Source organism: Cibotium barometz, chromosome 44 (genome assembly GCF_041138505.1).
Source record: "Cibotium barometz isolate CiBa-2024 chromosome 44, ASM4113850v1, whole genome shotgun sequence".
NCBI lineage: Eukaryota > Viridiplantae > Streptophyta > Polypodiopsida > Cyatheales > Cibotiaceae > Cibotium > Cibotium barometz.
In genome coordinates this window covers 28770746-28788724 of record NC_141089.1, presented here as the reverse complement: position 1 = coordinate 28788724, position 17979 = coordinate 28770746, and the positions used below count along the sequence as shown (strand labels likewise).

Below are 17979 nucleotides of genomic sequence, written 5' to 3'. Positions count from 1 at the left end.
AATCCCTCGATTTGAATTGGAGAGGCTAAATTTGAAAGTGGTAAGCAAAGTTGAAATTCAACCAATCTGTTTTGTAGAGGCTGAAAAGAAAATTCAAAAATTTCTTGGGTTATTATTAAAATTTTCAGGTAATTTTTGCGGCTTTTAAAGCTTTGTAGGCTTTTTTATTAAGCTTTTTTTTAAAAAAATTAACCAAAGCTTTAAGTTTAAAGCTTTTAAGATTCAAACTTTTATACTAAGCTTTAAGCTTTATCAAAGCTTTACTAAGCTTATTAAGCTTTGTAAAGCTTCATCAAATCGGTTGACGCCCGTGGAACGACGCATGACAGAAACCCACCAGCAGTGCGTAATCGCAATTATGGAGAGGGATTTTTAAAGAAAATTCTGAAGCTCACTGCCCGCCATCAAATTGTGGAGGGAAAGGTGAAGAACTAATTTTAAAAAATAAAGTGAAATTACTAATTTTAGCTAATTTTAAAAAAATAAAGCGAAATTACTCATTTTAAAAAATAAAGTGAAATAAAGTGAAAAAGAGAGAATACAAGATTAGGATCCCTCCACACCGTCCTTTACTAGTTCACCAGTTTAGCAAACCTACTATGGAGCTCAATCACCCTTCCCTTTCTAACTCCATCCATACACAAGGATTCACAAGAGGCCAAAGAAATCAGAAAACCACTTTTCTCAGGAGGACAAGGTGGATTTGCACATGGTTTTCCACCCTTCTTTGCCCTTTGGTCAATATCCACTAGTAATTTTCTTGTCCTTCCCTTCTTTGCCCTTTGGTCAATATCCACTAGTAATTTTCTTCTCCTTTGGATAAAAGAAATGCAACTTCTCATACCTTAGTGCCTCTTCTTCAATTTTCTACCTTCACCTTGATGTAAGTACCTTTGCTCTTCTTCAAACTTTTAGCTTCACCTTGATGTAAGTACCTTTGCAGGCTTTCTGCGAGATTATCCACCCTTGACGTAATGTGAGTACCTTTGCAGGCTTTCTACCAGATTCTCCACTTCCCGTGTAAGTATTTTTAATTTGTTGAAAAGTCTTCAAATTTTCTCCAAGCCAATAACCTTTGAGTAAAAACTAATTTCTTAATTTTTCTTCAAATCTCCATGACCCAAATTCAATTCTTGAATTTGCCATGCTCTGATACCACTGTTTTCAAGACCATAGTACATGGAGATTAGATTATTCCATAAATTAAATAATAAACAAAATTGACCATAACATCATAACATAAATCAAGAGCATGAAAAATCAAAGAACACAAGATCGGGTGCAATCTCCCCCCCGACGTGTGTGGCTCCACTCCCACATGCGCCACACGTATTCAAAACATATACCACGTGTTTCACATGTGTCACAGCTGGTTAGTTGGTTGGATTGACTCACAACCAACTAGGGTCACCCTCATCAAAAATTAATTCAAAAGAGTTGATCAGATGCACTCACAATCAAAGTCGTACATTGGACTCACTCACAATGTTTTCATACGCGTCACGCATATTTAAAAAATATACCACACGTTTCACACGTGTCATAGCTAGTTGGATTCACTCGCAACCAACTAGGATCACCCTCATTAATTCAAAAGAGTTGATTGGATTCACTCACAATCAAACTCACACATTTCTTACATGCGTCACACTTGTCACAATTGGTTGGATTCACTCACAACCAAATTAATCACTTGGGTCACCCAAGATATTCTTTTTACTTATTGGATCACCCAATAATTGTTTACCCTCACCATTACCATAGTCATCGTCCTTTAGATAAGTAGTCTTTGTCCTAGTTGTCTTCATTGTCTTATTAGTCATCGTCCTTTAGATAAGTAGTCTTTGTCCTAGTTGTCTTCATTGTCTTATTGGTCATGTTCATTCAAGCGACTTGGCAATTTGTTTTTTTTAGGATAATTTGGTGAAATATGTCCTAATTGATTGCACTTATAGCAATGAAAAATGGGAACATTGGTTTTCTCTTTATTTGCACTGTGGGTAGGAGAGATCAACCAGCCCTCTTAAGTTGATTGTCACAAAAAATCACCTTGACTCCCGTAAATACTTTGAAAAAGAAGAGACATTCCTTTGAAACTTATGTGCATGCACATCATGTGAAGGTTAAAACTTCTTTGGAATACCATTCTTTCTTTTATAGTTCAAAGTAAGGGGGGATATGGTAGAAGAAAGTGAATGCAAATGGAACATGTTCACCTAAGCCTTGCTCTTTGGATTAAGATCAGCTAAATTTTCTCTTTTGATATTTCTCATTCACTTGGTAGCTGAGTAAGAGTATTCCAAAATTTATCTTTATACATCTATATAGTTTCTCTCCCAAGATGTCTAACCTATTGTTTCTTCACTCTAGCCTTATGTTGTGGAGGTCAAAAATTCTTCTTGAGATCAAATGCTAAAAGAACTTTCAAGAATTTGGTCTATGCTTTACATGCTTCGTTACATTCTACCACAAAGCTACATCCATTAAGTGATTGCTAGCTAGCTTGATCTTATCTCGTTTGAGAAATTTATCTCCCGTGAAATAGTCATAAAGTTAGCTTAGCTAGACTAAAATAACCCATGCATCAGGTTCCTGTCACATCAAAGTTTTGGAAAGAAAAATCCTTATCACTAATTTTCTTCTCCTTTACAACTAGCTATCTTCTTCTTTCTAGCTTCTTGGGCTCTAAGAGTAGCTTCCACCATTCTACGAATATCATCTTTAGAATCTACATCATCAAGGGGACCTTCCTCTTCTTCTCTTACTATGGGAAACATTTTCCTATAACTCCTTCCTCTTCTCCCTTTCTTCATTCAATTGGGTTTGGAGTGAATATATTTGTTCAAGGATGTAGGGTCCCTCCTACCTATGCTAAAAGAAAATATTAAATAAAATAATTTTGGTGCAAAATTTATAAATTCTTGAAGAAGAACTATGAACATGGGGAGATTCCTCAAAAATAAGTAAAAGTCCTTGAAATTTAAATTTTAATTGATTACCTTAAAATTTTATAAGTTTTATATGATTTGGAACAAATTACAAAAGTGTATTTGTGCACGTGTACACGTGTGTGTGTGTGTGTGTGTGTGTGTGTGTACTCCTATGTGAAAGCACTTAGAACCCATATAAATTTAAAAACGAGTCCATAATTAAACTTGGAATGTGGGATTTTTCCTAAGACCAAGATCTTGGGCAAAGGTGTTGGTAGCATCTTGATAAAAACAAATTTAATGGACTTGGATTAAGTGTGTGTGCACCCTTGGGAAATTTAAAAAAAAAATACGTTAAGGCTCAAAGGTTTGGGAGAAACCACAATTTAAATTAAAACAAGATGCAAAAGTGGAAAATAGTTTGGGTGCTCATGGTTTTACCTAGATGGTTTGTGGGAAGTGGTAAAACTTCATGGTTTTGAGTCTGGCTTGTTGAGCTCCCTTAGCTTTAGTTAACTTAAGAAACTTGATTTCCATATTAGATAACAACCAATAATCTAAGGCATGCATTAGTCTAAGCCCCATAAACTCAAGTGTGTAGGCTATAGGAGTTAATTAGATCTCATGGATGTTGTAATTAATTGGGCCATGTACATGCACGACGAGGAGACTTCACCTATTTGAAGGAGTCCATTATCTCATTTTTCTTCACATCTAGTATTGACCTCCTTTTGCTAGTGTTATTCATTATAAATGCCCTAAAGTACTCTCCTTACACCCTCTACTTTTCTTTACACATAGGTGGTCATACTAGTCAATTAGGCTCTCTTAGATTTGAAAGGGGTAGTGAAATCAAGAGTTTACATATGAGTTTTTTTTTAAACAATTATGAGGTCTTGCACATCACCTATAGTGTATCTACATCAAGCCAAAGCTATTATTCAAGTAGGTCTATTACATTTGCTTTTAAATTTTTAAAGTTTTTCAAGTACATGTGCCCTTTTTGGTTGTTTTAAATTTCTTTTAATTATATTAAAATATCTTGAGTTCTTGCATCTTGAAATAATTACATAGCATAAAATAATGTATTTGAGAGATTTCATAAAAGCCTTAGTTAGAGACCTTTCACTATAAATTAAAAGGGATATAGATCTCCTTAAACCCTTTATTTTTGAATTAGCTTAATCTCGGTACTATTTGAGAGACTTGAATGTGATGTAGGACCAAGTATTAAAGCTTCATATTAAATTACCTTATGACCATAGGCTTTAGATTTTATTTAGTCGAATTAAATCTAAGGTCTAGAATCATTAAGTAAAAGTGAATTAGCTTATGACCATAGGATTTAGATTTTATTCAGAATTAAATCTAAGTCTAGAATCATTAAGTAAAAGTGAATTAACGTATGTTACAAGCGTAGGAAGTCTTATTTTAAGAATAGAGGTTTAAATAACTATAGTCTAGGAAGGTTGATTTTAGGAATAGATAGGTTTCAACTATAGTCTAGGAAGGTTGATTTTAGGAATAGATAGGTTTTAATTATAGTTTAGGAAGTTGATTTTTAATTTACTGTCTAAACTAAGGTTGATTGTATATTAAATTGTGAAGCTAACCTAAGCTATAGTACTATATTTAAATCAAACTTAGGCCTAATTTTTCCTTTGGCATATAGAGGGTATAATAAATTGACAATGGGATTTAATTAATCCCATTGGCATATAGAGGGTATAATAAATTGACAATGGGATTTAATTAATCCCATTGGCATATAGAGGGTATAATAAATTGACAATGGGATTTAATTAATCCCTAATTATGTTTTAGAGTAAATAAACTAATAGTGGATATACATATATGTGCACATTACACATGCTCATTTTACAAAAACTTTAGCAAGAGAAGGTAAGGAATCCCATGTGTGTGACGTATCTTGGACTAAATAAATTAAAAAAATAGTGTGCATAATTAGATTATCTAGGAGGTTTAGGGGTTAATACATAATTTAACCCCTAGAGAATAAATTTTCTATGTGCACTCTAAGTTGTACACTAGCATGAACCCTAATTGTGCACACAAGGGGAAAAATGTCTTACTTGTGCTATGGGTATATTTTTCTAAATAGACTTTAGCATATAAGATTCTCAGTTTAGATTTATAAAGGAATAAGATTAATATATTATCACCTTATCACCATTGACCTTAGAATATGATTTTTCCTCTTTAGAACCAAAAGTGAGGACTAGAAGCCATAACTTCTAGGATTTTTTGGAAGAAATAAGAGCACACTACATTAAAAGAAAGAGAATGTGTGAAAACTTGGCAAATGGTCATGTATCTCACATCCTTGGAGGATGAAAACTTGCATCACCAAGGGTTAAAGTGATCAAAACCAAAAAATGGCCTCATTTGAGGATTTTTATAGGCTTAATAGGATGTAACATGAAGTCTTCCAAATTGCTACAACAAAGCAAGATTCACAAAGACTTTGCGACACAACAAAGAGAACAAGGGATGACTACAATGAGCATTCCCTTCCAAATGAATAGTGTATTCAAAACTAACTCTTACATGCTATTAGTTTTTTGGTTCTAATTTCAAATGTTTAGTTAGCTACATGTTCAAAATTTTCAATTATGGTTGATTCTGATTTCCTCTAGTTGCTCTAGTTAAGAGCTAGTTAGATGACCAATAATGGTAGCATCCTTTTCTTAGAAATATACCTAGCCTTATCTATCACTAGATGACATTAAGATATGTCGAGGGGATATGCCAAGTACTCAAACTTTACTTTTGGTGGACTAATCTAGTTTATATTCTCATATAATAAAGATCGTCAATATGATAGGAGGTCTCGCGCAAGGAGGTGCACAAAATATGCGAAACAAATGCCCGCCAATTGCACCATGAAGGACTAGAAGAAGGCAAAGAAGAAAGCCATGGAGGATACTCAACACCCTCAACAAAAGGTGGTGCATGCAAGTCAACTGATAAAGTATGGTGGGATAAAGTATGGATCCGGAGGAAAGGCGGGCTGGCTCGCACAATTTGTAAGTTTTCTCTTTGCCATTTTTCACTAAGTTTACTTAATTTGCCGTCTAATTTTCATATCTCGTGCATGTTGTAATTTGTTGTAGGAAAGAGTAATAGGTCACCCCCTAATATCTAGGGAGAATAGGTACTACAAGCATAACAACGAAGCCGACACTTGGGAGTGGCTTAAATGCCGAGGAGTGGTCACTGAAATAGATATCCAATGCGCTCAATACGGCAACTTGGTGACACCCTAAACTTGAATTTTAACTTGTTTTTCTTGTGGCTAACGTTTTTGCATTGTATCATTATTTCACGTAGAAAGATGATGCTGAAAGTGACGGTGATGATTCAGAAGGTGGTGGTGCATGTGGTGAAGATGCGAGTGAAGACAATGAAGATGAAGACAAAGACAAAGATGATGACGACGATGAAGAGAGCATAATGATGATGATGATGATGATAATGATGTTGAATCCACTACTAGTGGGATAGATCTTTTTATATTGATCTTACAATGGGACATAAGGATCTTGAGATAGACCAATTAGCATGTATGGATTTAATGGAATATGCGACAGATGTTGGGCCAAGCTCACCCAAATTCATTAAACAGTTTCTCAATTTGCTAATCTTGATTTAGTCCATATTTGATTGTATTACAATTTTCTAGTCTTGATTTAGTCCATATTTGATTGTACTACAATACATTTGGTGCTTCTTCTTTTGTGATATTAGAATCACATTTTGTGCTTCTTTTTTATGATATTGGGATCACATTTTGTGCTTCTTCTTTTGTGACATTGGGATATTTTGAGCTCTCAAGAACGCTCTCTGGAATGTCTAGATTATTTTCTTAGTACCCGGCTATACTCGTAAGACATAGCGAGGCTATGGACTTTTTTGAAGGTCTACATGCACGACCTCTCAAGGGCTTTTAAAAAAAAGGTATTTGACATGAGATTACATAAAAGGTGAATTAAAATAAGTATTAGAATATATAACTTTTGGATTGGAATTTTTACTGTTAGCAATAACTAGAATTTGCAAAGCATATTGTGAGGTTATTAAGCCAATTTCTTAAACCTAAGTATAAAGTAGGCCTTAGATTTTTGACCTCAGATTTTTTTTAAATTAGCCTCAATAGACATCGCAAAGCTAATTAGAACAAAACTATCTACATGCCCGACGGCTTCATTTGGCAATGCTATTACAAAGGTGAATTAAAATATAGATATTGGAATATGTAATTTTTTAGGTTGGATTTTCTTTGGTAAGGAAAGAAAATCACAAGGCTAATTAGAACAAAACAATCTACATGCCCGACTTCACGAGGGCTTCATTTGGCAATGTGATTACTTCATTTGGCAATGTGATTACAAAGGTGAATTAAAATATAGATATTGGAATATATAATTTTTTTAGGTTGGATTTTTTTGTTAAGGAATTAAAACTAAAGAAAAAGGACAAGAAAATATATACAACATGGCCCAAACATGAGGGTCCAATGTCCAATCAAACTACACGAATATCCTCTCTACACACAAACACTCCAAAATCTTTTACACAAATATCCTCTTTTAGGTTGCAAAAGCTTTACACAAATATCCTCTTTTACACCACTTGTAGTAATAACTAGAATTGTTGAGCATATATATTTTTCGATGAGGCAATTGACTCACTTAATTTCTTCAAACCTAGTATTAAATAGGCCTTGCCATTTTTGAAAAACCTATAAGATATTGCAAGGCTATTTTTAAAAAAAACATCTACTTGCACGACTTCTCGAGAGCTTCACAAAAAGACACATGTGATTATATAAAAGGTGAATTAAAATATGAGTATTGAAATATATAATGTAACTTTTTGGGTTACAATTTTTATATACTTGTAGTAATAACTAGAATTTCAAGGAGCATGTTTTTTGCTTAGGTATTTTGTAAATTGAATCTTAAAACCAAGCATAATATAGGCCTTGGTTATCTTTCCAGTGGGTCTTGTTCCATTCTTAGTCACACATGAGAATTTCACCCGACTACACACACCATATTACTTTCTACACACTCTCGACTACCACAAGAGGTACCACCCTTTCAAATATTGCCAACTTGGTAGACAGTAGCCAAGTGGACAAAGGGTAGGACGGAACCCAAGGCCTCGAAAAACCTTAGGTGCATATTACATAAGGCTATTAAAAAGAAAAAAACTACATGCACGATCAATCATTGATTGCTACGCACGTTTGTGCATCTAACGTGTCTATGCAAAGCTGAGAGCATGTACACGCACATATATATCTATCTATCTATCTATCTATATATATATATATAGAGAGAGAGAGAGAGAGAGGTATTAATGTCCATAGAATACAACATGAAGGGCATATACGACCAATAGTGGAACTTGAACAAAAGAGAAGAACAAGAGAACTTAAAAGTAAGCTGCTAATTTTATTGGATTAAAAAGGCAAATACACACATGCCTTTTATTTACATCATGATGGGGCTTGAGTAAGCTGCGGCTCGAGTTGCAACTCCATTAAACTCCTGCTAATACAATTAAGCCAAACCGTAAGTCTAGTCCCAATTTTCCAAACCGTAAGTCTAGTCCTAATTTTATTCCATTTTGAGGAAAAAATTTGAAAAAAAGGGAACACTCACAGCTTTCAAGGGTGGCCGCCCGGACCTTTGCCACCATGTCCGCCGGGGCCTTTTGGTCCCCCCGGGCCTTTTAGCCCGTCCGGCACGTTAAGGCCACCAGGACCGCCCGGACCTTTGCCACCATGTCCGCCAGGACCACCGGGGCCTTTTGGTCCCCCTGGGCCGCCTTTGAAACCGGTTGGTCCACCGTCAGCATTGGCCTCCCTCAAGTTTGCAATCACCAGGAACAGCATTATACTGGCCACCACCAGCAACAACACACGCTTAGAAGCCATGGTAAATTATGGCTGGCTTCGCTTGCTTCAACAAGACCAGCAGCAGCAGCAGCTACTACAAACTCTCACAGAACACACTTGCCTACACAACAATGGCTTGTTTCCAAGGCCACCCTTGCAGTCTTATTTATAGTGAGCGCGCCCAACATTAGATGCTTTCCACCTACCATTTGCATACCTTTGCAAAAAAATGCACATTCCAATTTTTCCAGCCGTAATCTGCAGACAGCAGCAACACCCCCACCGTACACACGCACAAAGCAGACCCGTAGTGCCAGGCGCCGCCCAAAAAACACTTACATATGTTTTACATTTCACACGTCTCTCAGAATGGGTAGTGGACACGCACATCATACATGCCGCCTACTTTTTCCTTTCCCTTTATTAAAGAAGGCACTGAGCTGCACAAGCCTCTCACGAATCATGATTCGATCCATCATATCAGCGTCAAGTCTCACCGCGTCACTTCTTCACTGTTCTCAGCAATGGCAGTGGCACTGATTCCACCGACCGCCTCTCGTCACCTGACACCCGTGGGTGGGCCTCGTCACCTGACACCCGTGGGCTGGTGGCTGTTACAAGAAGCTACAAGAACAAGGCTCACGAGTTACGCCCCTCGAACTCACCATTGTAATTTGTCACCAACGCTACAAGAAACAAGGAGTAGAGTGGATGTTCACGAAGGCCAGCCTATATTTAGAGAGAGAAAGAGAAAGAGAGAGAGAAGCGGCCTAGAGAGAGAGAATAGCATACCAATATCATCATCATCAAAAGGATTTTTTACAAGGGCTCGTATATATGGGTTCGTGTTCCCTGGCCACTTATTTGATGTATATTCACTCTAAGCCATTAATTAATTTTTTTGTTGATGTATATTTTCTTATACATTAAAGAAGCTAAAGCTTCTTTAAGGTAAAACCTTATAGAAGTTGACATCACTTAAGAAAAACTGAACCAGCTTCCCGCCTCCTGCTTCCCGCCTCTCAAGCTGCATCGCCGTCTCTCCTTCTCTGCGGGCGGATGCCCTCCCAAGTGCATGGGCACTGAGAGGAGGAGCCCGTCCCTTGTTCGTCCCCAGCTCCCATCACCTGCAAAACCCATTCAAATGCTCAGCAGTCACTTTACCGGTGCTTCTCCCTCTTCATCTCTGCAAGGTCCTAGAACAAACCCGTGGAACCAACTCCCAGACAAACCTTGGGGAGACGACTCTTTAATAGACTCAGTAATGGAAGAAAACTCCCGTCTCATGCAAGAACTCAAGGAAGCTAAAGAGCAGCTGTTATCCACAAAAAACGGTGATCAACCCAAAGAAGCCCCCATCCCCCCAAAGGAAGACAGTCAAAACACTAATGTTGCCTAACAGAAAGAAACGAACACCACAGCTGAAAAAGGTAACCCCCAGCCCTTGTCTGTTCATGTAAGTCTTCCTATTGAGCAGGTCAGGAACAAAGTAGAAGAATACTCTGAAAGGTGTCTGGTCGGCCTGCTCTTTGGCCCGCGACCGTCCAAAGAAGCAATGAAAGCATGGATCCGAGACAGCTGGTCACCTCTTGGGGTTGAGGTCACGCTCACGCAAGCCTTGGCCAAAGGGTACTACATATTTATGTTCAAAGAGGCCAGCATGGCTATGAAAGTCATCAGCTCGGGGCAATGGATGTTTAGACACCTCCCATTCTGCTTTATGAGGTGGACCAAAGACTTCAACCCGGATGGTCCAAAATCTTCAGTGTACCCAGTGTGGGTAGAGCTCCTAATTTACCCATTCACCTGACTCCATGGATCAAAGTCATCCTAGCTCCCATAGGACAAGTTTTAGGCACCAAAGCTTTTACTGACTATAATCTTGCATGGCACCCCCAAGTCCTCGTTGAGCTGGACTTGTCTCTCCCCCTCCCGGAAGAGATCTCCATTGGTTGTGGGGAGTTCTCTCTCACCCAACCTATTCTCTACAAGCACCTACCAAACTCCTGTTTTCATTGTGGAAAATAGGGGCATCTCATTAGAAACTGTCCTATCAAGAACCCTCAAATCATTCTTCCCCACCTAGCTAACAAAGCTCCCCCCCCTCAGCCCTTGGTCCAGTCCCCCCCTCCTCATCTATTCCGCTAGCTAGTCTTAAAGAGCCTGATTCTGCATTAGGCAACAGACGCAAACCAGCTTTCAAACCTAAAACCTCTGTGCCTATAATAAAGCCTAACAGGTACTCAATCCTGGCTGCCATTCCAGAACCAGGGACTACTGAAGAGGAACAGGACTGTGTGGAAAGTACTCCATTAAACAAGCTGAGACTAGAGAAGGAGGTGGATAACCTTGACGATGCAGAAATGGGTACTGTTTCCAGTCCAGCAAAGGAGAACAGAGCAGTTCTACAGCTTGCTATACCCAATGATATGGAGATTAGTAAAGAGCTCAAGAGAGGGAGAGCTCAGCTTGGTGCCACCCCCCAGTCAGCCCCAAGGGAGGATCAAGCAAACCCCCCAATAAAAGATAATGAAAATAACCAGCTTCAACGTAAAAGGCCTAACTGACTTGAAGAAAGCTCAACTTGTCAGACAGTGGCTTAAATCCAAAGGCCTCTTGGACATCATTGTTTTAGTGGAGATTAAGACTACAGGAGAGGAGTTGAACAGAAGGCTTAACACTATTTCTCCCGCCCACTTCTAGATTCACACCCTGCACGAGTTCACAGGGAAGTGGAGGTTTGGCAGTGGGCATACACCACGACCTTAGCTCTGATCTGAAGGGATTCCACATCGGATACAACAACCAATGGATAGCAGTTTACCTAAACAACTTCACTCTTGTTGGGATCTACGCCCCACGGACCCCAAAAGCAAAGGACTGATACCTAGAACTCTCTCCTCAACCTACAGGCCCCCACCCTCATCCTGGGAGACTTTAACATGGTAGAATCCCTCCAAGACAGGTTCAAAGCCAAGGGTCAGGCCCTATTTGGAAGAGAAAAGCTAGCTTGGGAGAAAGTCAAACGCAAACTCAATCTTCAAGACTTAGGCCAGGAAGGAATATTTTCGTGGCAGAATTATTCAATAGGGGAGCTCACCAGGAAAGCCAGGCTGGATAGAGCCTATGCTAGCAACGAAATTGTTGCAAAACACAACAGATGTGAATGTCTGGTTGACACTACGACTTGCATCTACTATCCCATTATCACCACCATGGATAATCAAGACACCAGGCACAAGGCTGGCTGGTTCCACACTGATCTAGCCCTTTTTAAACTACCTCTGGTCAAGGAAGAAATAGGCCAAATCTGGAAATCCTTCTTCTCTTACAACCTCCCCCCGGCTAAAGCTTGGAACCTCGCCATCAAATCCACTCAAAACCTCCTAAAGCAAGTAAGGAAGGAGGTTACTGCCCACAGGACCAGCAGGCTCAGAAATCTCCAATCGCAGCTTCGGATGCAGGAGTCCTCTACCAACCGTGGAAATCTTAACCAGATCAGAGCTCAAATCAAAAGGGAGGAGGAAATAGCCCTCCAGCAAGCCAAGCTCTTCACCAGAGACTGGTGGGCAGGCAAAGCAGATAGACCGAGCAAAGAAATGTTCAAGATGCTAAAAGTGAAACAAAGACAAGAACACCTCCCCCTCCTCTGCTTCAAGAATGGAGTTAAGGCTAGCAGCCACCACGAGGAGAACAAGCAGCTCCTAACTGACTACTACAGGGATATCTTCCTTGAAGCAGGACCCCCCTCTCAAAGCAAGCTGAAGGCCATGCAGACCATCAAAGATGCAAGGGAAGTCACTGTTCCTCCAAATCTAGCAAAAGTTTTGGAGCGGGACATCTCCCACGAGGAAATAAAAGAGGTAATATTATCTCTCAAACCTAATAAAAGCCCAGGGGAAGACGGCTTGGCTGCTGAATTCTACCAAACCTTCAGCGAGGTATTAGTAGACCCCATCCTCCAAGTGTGGCAAGAAGCGATCAAATACGGAGCATTGCCCACCCAATCTAATCAAGGCCTTATCAAGCTTATTCACAAAAAAGGCCCTAAGGAGGACGTAGGAAACTGGAGACCTCTTACCATGCTTAACAGTGTGTACAAGATCATCGCCAAAGCCCTTGCCCACCGTCTGACCAAGTACATGAATAGCTGGATAACTAAGGAACAGAAAGGATTCATCAAGGGCAGGTACATCCTAGATGCCATCATAGCACTTTGGGAAGGCTTTGAATATGCAGAGAAAACCAATCAAGATTTTCTCTTCATAAAGATCGACTTTGAAAAAGCATATGACAGAATCCACTGGGACTTCATCCTCCAATCTCTAAGAGATATGGGTTTGGGACCCCATTTCACCCACATGGTCAAAACCCTCTTCGGCAATGCCAAAGCCAAGATAATCTACAACGGAGAGCTTTCTGCCCCCTTCCCACTTCAAAAGAGCATCAGACAAGGATGCCCGTTAGCCCCCCTCTTATATGCCATAGCCTCAGACGGCCTCAACTGGCTCATCAAGGACAAAATGAAAAAAGGAGAGATAGCTGGAATAAAGCTCCCTAATGGAGACCAGATGTGCACACAGATGTTTGCTGATGACACTAATTGCTTGATAGCTAATGAAGAAGGAAGTATAAAGGCTCTCTGGGAATGCTTACAAATCTATTGCATGGCCTCAGGTTCTTCAATCAACCATTATAAAACAGGCATCAAATCACTCATAGAACCACCGCCTGACTGGCTTAAGGAAGCAGGCTGCAATCTCATCCAGGACGGTGAGATCTTCAGGCTCCTAGGAATACCTATGGGCTTTAAGGTCACTCTAAGACAAAGATGGCAGTGGGTCATGGAAAAAATAGACAACAAGCTTCTGAGATGGAAAAGAAAACAGCTTACTTTGGCAGGGAGAATCATGGTTCTCAACCACTTCATTCTGCCCTATACCATCTATTTTCTCAGCTGCTGGAGGCCACCAGATTCTGACCTCAACAACTTTACCAAGCTGTGTAGGAACTTTCTTTGGGGCGGCGACCCTTGGAACAAGAGCATACCCAAAGTCAAGTGGGACATCTGCACCACCCCTAAAGCAAAGGGAGGACTAGGTATTCAAGATATCAGGATCACTGCCAATAGAATGGCAGCTAAGTGGATCATAAGAGCATGTGCTAACCCCTCTGAAGACTGGGCTCAACTTCTCATCAAGGATACCCCCAGGTTTGTCATCACGGGCCTCAATAAATGGAACAACCTGCCCCTCTCAACCATAGTTATTTCCAAGTTCCCCATCTCCCCCAAAGGCAGTCAACTAGTGTCCTCAATATGGAAAGCTTGGAATAACATCAAAATGTTCTTAAACCCAGCCCCAAACCTCCGCATTTCAAAAGGCGGTCTGGCCTGGGACTCCTGCTGGTGGTCCAGTCTCCCTTTCCCCCCCCTTCAACCAGAGGAAGCCCAAATAGCGCTAAACCTTCACAAGAGAGGCATTGTAACCTGGGCAGATCTCAGAGATCAACATCTCGGAACCTGGCTCTCAAGAGCTGAACTGGTGGCTAAATTCGACTGCAGGACCCCTGAGCTGGACCTCGTGCAAAGCAGAACCTCGAAATGGGATCAGCAGGAGACCTGGAAGCTAAACAACCCCTCCGCCTTCAACATCTGTGCTTACCAATGGACAGGCAACAAACCTCTTCTCCCCATCCCTAAGATGACTAAAGCTCCACCCATCCACCTACCCCTCAACCGTAGATGGAACACTCAGTGGGACCGGAAAAAATGGTATAGTAACCTCAAGAACCTCTGGAACCCTCACACTGACCCCAAGAAGTCATGCCTAGCATGGCTCATTGCTTATAGAGCCCTATGGACCCAAGTCAAGGCAGCTAAATTCAATGTGTCATCTAATCAATGTGCAAGATGTGGACTCCCAGAAGATGATATACACATTTTCCTACAGTGCCAGCACATCTCTCAATCTTTCAAATTACTTCAAAACATAGTATCTAAATGGGGCAAAGCTTTAACTTGGAAACAGATTTTACTGGGAGAAGCCTTAGGATGTTCAGATACTCTATGGAACGTCATTAGAAGCGAATATCTATGGCATGCATGGATGCTGAGAATAGCAGTAACGTTCAACAATCCAGAAATCAAAGGACCTCCGCTTTCAGTTAGTTTAAGCACAACATGCAGCAGATACTGGTCTAAAAGAATGCATTCTCTAATCAGCTCTGAGAAAAAGCTAGAAATCAAATACAACAAGAAAGCCTCAGACTGTACCAAGTTCAAATTGGACTCAATCAGAGAAAAAATCAGTCTAGTCATGACCAAAGACAGATCACTAATTGACTTAATCTGCAGTCTGTAAAGACGTTCTACATGCAGTTATCAAATATCATAGCATGCCTCTAATCAGTATTTTTCTCAACAGGAGCCCTTCAAATGCAAACCCCCATAGACATCTGATTCAGGATGCTATCAAAGTACAATATAAATGCCAACCAGATCCCTGCAAGAAGGCAGAGACATTGAGGGATAAGCCTCGGCAAGTGACCTGTAGGACAGGCATGCCAGTGCCAGACCATGCCCCAATAGGAAAACCCCGTCTTCCATCTGCTTTGAGCCTCCTCTCAGGCAGGATCGAATCACGAGAGGTACCTGCACCCACAATGAAAGAATTAGCTCATGCCCTACAAGCTACTCCTTCCCAAGCAGTCACTTACCGGGGACCCTTGCTCTGCAACACACGGTGGAGCCCGCCATCGAACTGCACTCCAGGAAGGACATCCGCAGCACCCCTGAAAGGAGAACCTCCTTCCTAGATGACCAGAGAAGACAGCACAGAGAGTCGAGGTAGCGACCGCTTTACAGAGTGCGAAGAGCCAGTGCCAGACAGGGGATACCTCGCAGAGGAACCGCCTCATGGGAGACCAGAGCTTGCCTGGAGACAACACCCACAGCAAGGTGCGATGGAGAGCACCTTCACCCCCGCAGAGGCCTTCATGCATGAAACGGACGAGAAAAGGAAGCTTCACTCCAGTTGTCCAGGGCTCCCCAGTACAAGCCCCGTCCAGCCCCCGAACAGGAGGCGAAGGAGCTCAGAGCCAGGAGCCCCAAGCAGAGAACCAGGACCCCGCATGCAGCACCAGCCCTCCTTCGAAAACACGACGGCTAGGATTGCATGCAAGACAACCTATTTTTTCAGGAATCTGACGCGTGTGGGCTCATGCCTTGTTCACTTGCTGTGATGTACTGGTCCAATTAGGAAGTTTTTCTACACATGTCAACACGTGGTGTAGTCTTGGATTCCCTCCTTTCTCATTAATATAAATCTCGCCTTTTTTGATAAAACCTTATAGAAGTTAATGCTTTTAAGAAGTTAATGCTTTCAAAGAAGTTAATGTTTATAGTTTTAATTTAAAAAACTCAGATATTGTAGAAATTCAAAGTACAACAGAAACAATTTTTTTAAAAAAGTAACGAAAGATAAGCAAGTGTAAAATCTAAATTACAAAGAGCTCTTGAAATTGTAACAAAAATAAAAAAAACATGTACAAGAACAACTACATAATGAATTTGTAAGAAGTGTACATGTTTCATTGAAAAATGTTGGAAAAACAAGCGATGTAATTACATATGCCCAAAAAAGAGCATAAAACTAAACAAAACAGGCTTCTTCTTCTGTCAAACTAACATACTTGCAGATTTTTGGAGAGAGAGGCACAAATTCATCACCTTCTACAATAGTTTTTTTGAATTTATACGCTCTCTCTCATATAGATAAATAAGATGTACTGTAGTCATGTAGTGATTGTGGCTGTTGATCATCATCAATAACTATTGGGTTTGATCTACTTCTCGGCTGAGTATTGTTGTTATCTTGAATGTCATCAGCATCAGCATTGTCCTCTTTTCTTGTCTTTGAATGCATCGTTTAAAGAGAAAATAAAATAATAACACATATTTAAAAAAGTAATTCCATCCTATAAAAAGTAATTAAAAAAATAATTTAATTCCTATAGAAAAGTAAAAGAGAAAGGAAAAGCATGTACTAAAAAGTTAAATTGTGATTAAGTAAGCATTTTTTACAATGTTTGCATGATGCATCATTAAAGAAGTAATATTTTTTTTTAATTACAAAAAAGAAGGGGAAGCATGAAAAGTTACATTGTATTTAATACAAGCGTTTATTACAACAGATGCATGATGCAGGGGTCCGATATTCTCTAATATGAAAATGCAACTACTCGAAAAGTTACAATAGATGCATGATGCAAGGGTGCGATATTCTGTAATCTAAGAATGCAACTACCCGAAGACATAAGCTGCATAAATTAAAAAATTGTTTAGTGTGGATACATTAAGACAATCGTTTTAACAAAAATCAGATAATCGTTTTAACAAAAATATACAGACATTTACCGGATGATCGTGCTTTGCTCTTGACTGCGCGGAGTCTACGCACGCTATGCGGACCTTCAGGAGGGGTGATTATTCGAGGAAAAGCATAGCACTGAGCACAGGGTATAGTAGATGACGACGGTACCCCTTCATCACAAACAAGTGCAAAGTTAGATGGACCAGCTTGCTGAGTATGACCAAAAGCTAAGGATGGAGATGGATAGTGGTCTACCATCACGATATTACTAATATCATCAAGGGGCTTTTGTTTTGGAATCATGGTGAAATACTGAAATAAATAGATTTGGAGACAAAGCAAGCGTTGTTAGATGTTGTTATTTAGAGATGTCTAGAGTAGACGTTGTTAAATATACTGGACTACACCAATCATGCATAGACATAGATAGCATCTTCACATGGACATAGCATATTGAAAATAGATACATACCATATTGAAAATAGCAGTATTATTATGCTATGTAACAAGAACATATGCAGGTATCGGTAAATTGAGCACATGCATCCATGGTCTTCAATCGTAGGAAGCTAGGAGAAGCGCATTCGTACAAAGGTGGGAGAAGATCCATTACGTGCCATGCTTCCAGGAACCAGGAAAATAAAATGCTTCTAGAACCAGGGAAGGTGGGAGAAGGGGGGAGAAGCGCATCAGATAGCAGTTGATGTAACAAAAGCTTTGCACGTATTGGTCGTGTACATACCATATTGAA

At 40.0% G+C, this 17979-nt stretch overlaps 1 protein-coding gene and 1 long non-coding RNA gene across 2 annotated transcripts; both read right to left on the bottom strand.

The window, feature by feature from the left end:
* Nucleotides 1-8390: 8390 nt before the first annotated feature.
* On the bottom strand, nt 8391-8994 carry LOC147613163 (uncharacterized). Its single transcript, XR_015263370.1, has 2 exons — nt 8621-8994; nt 8391-8506 (listed from the first exon to the last, which is right to left on the bottom strand). It is a non-coding gene; the product is annotated as an uncharacterized LOC147613163 (long non-coding RNA).
* Nucleotides 8995-15312: 6318 nt separating this feature from the next.
* Nucleotides 15313-16046, bottom strand: LOC147613162 (uncharacterized). Its single transcript, XM_086782052.1, has 2 exons — nt 15574-16046; nt 15313-15508 (listed from the first exon to the last, which is right to left on the bottom strand). Exons 1-2 carry the CDS (start codon nt 15856-15858, stop codon nt 15329-15331), a joined length of 465 nt encoding a protein of 154 aa, XP_086638178.1. The 5' UTR covers nt 15859-16046; the 3' UTR covers nt 15313-15328.
* Between the last annotated feature and the right edge of the window lie 1933 nt (nt 16047-17979).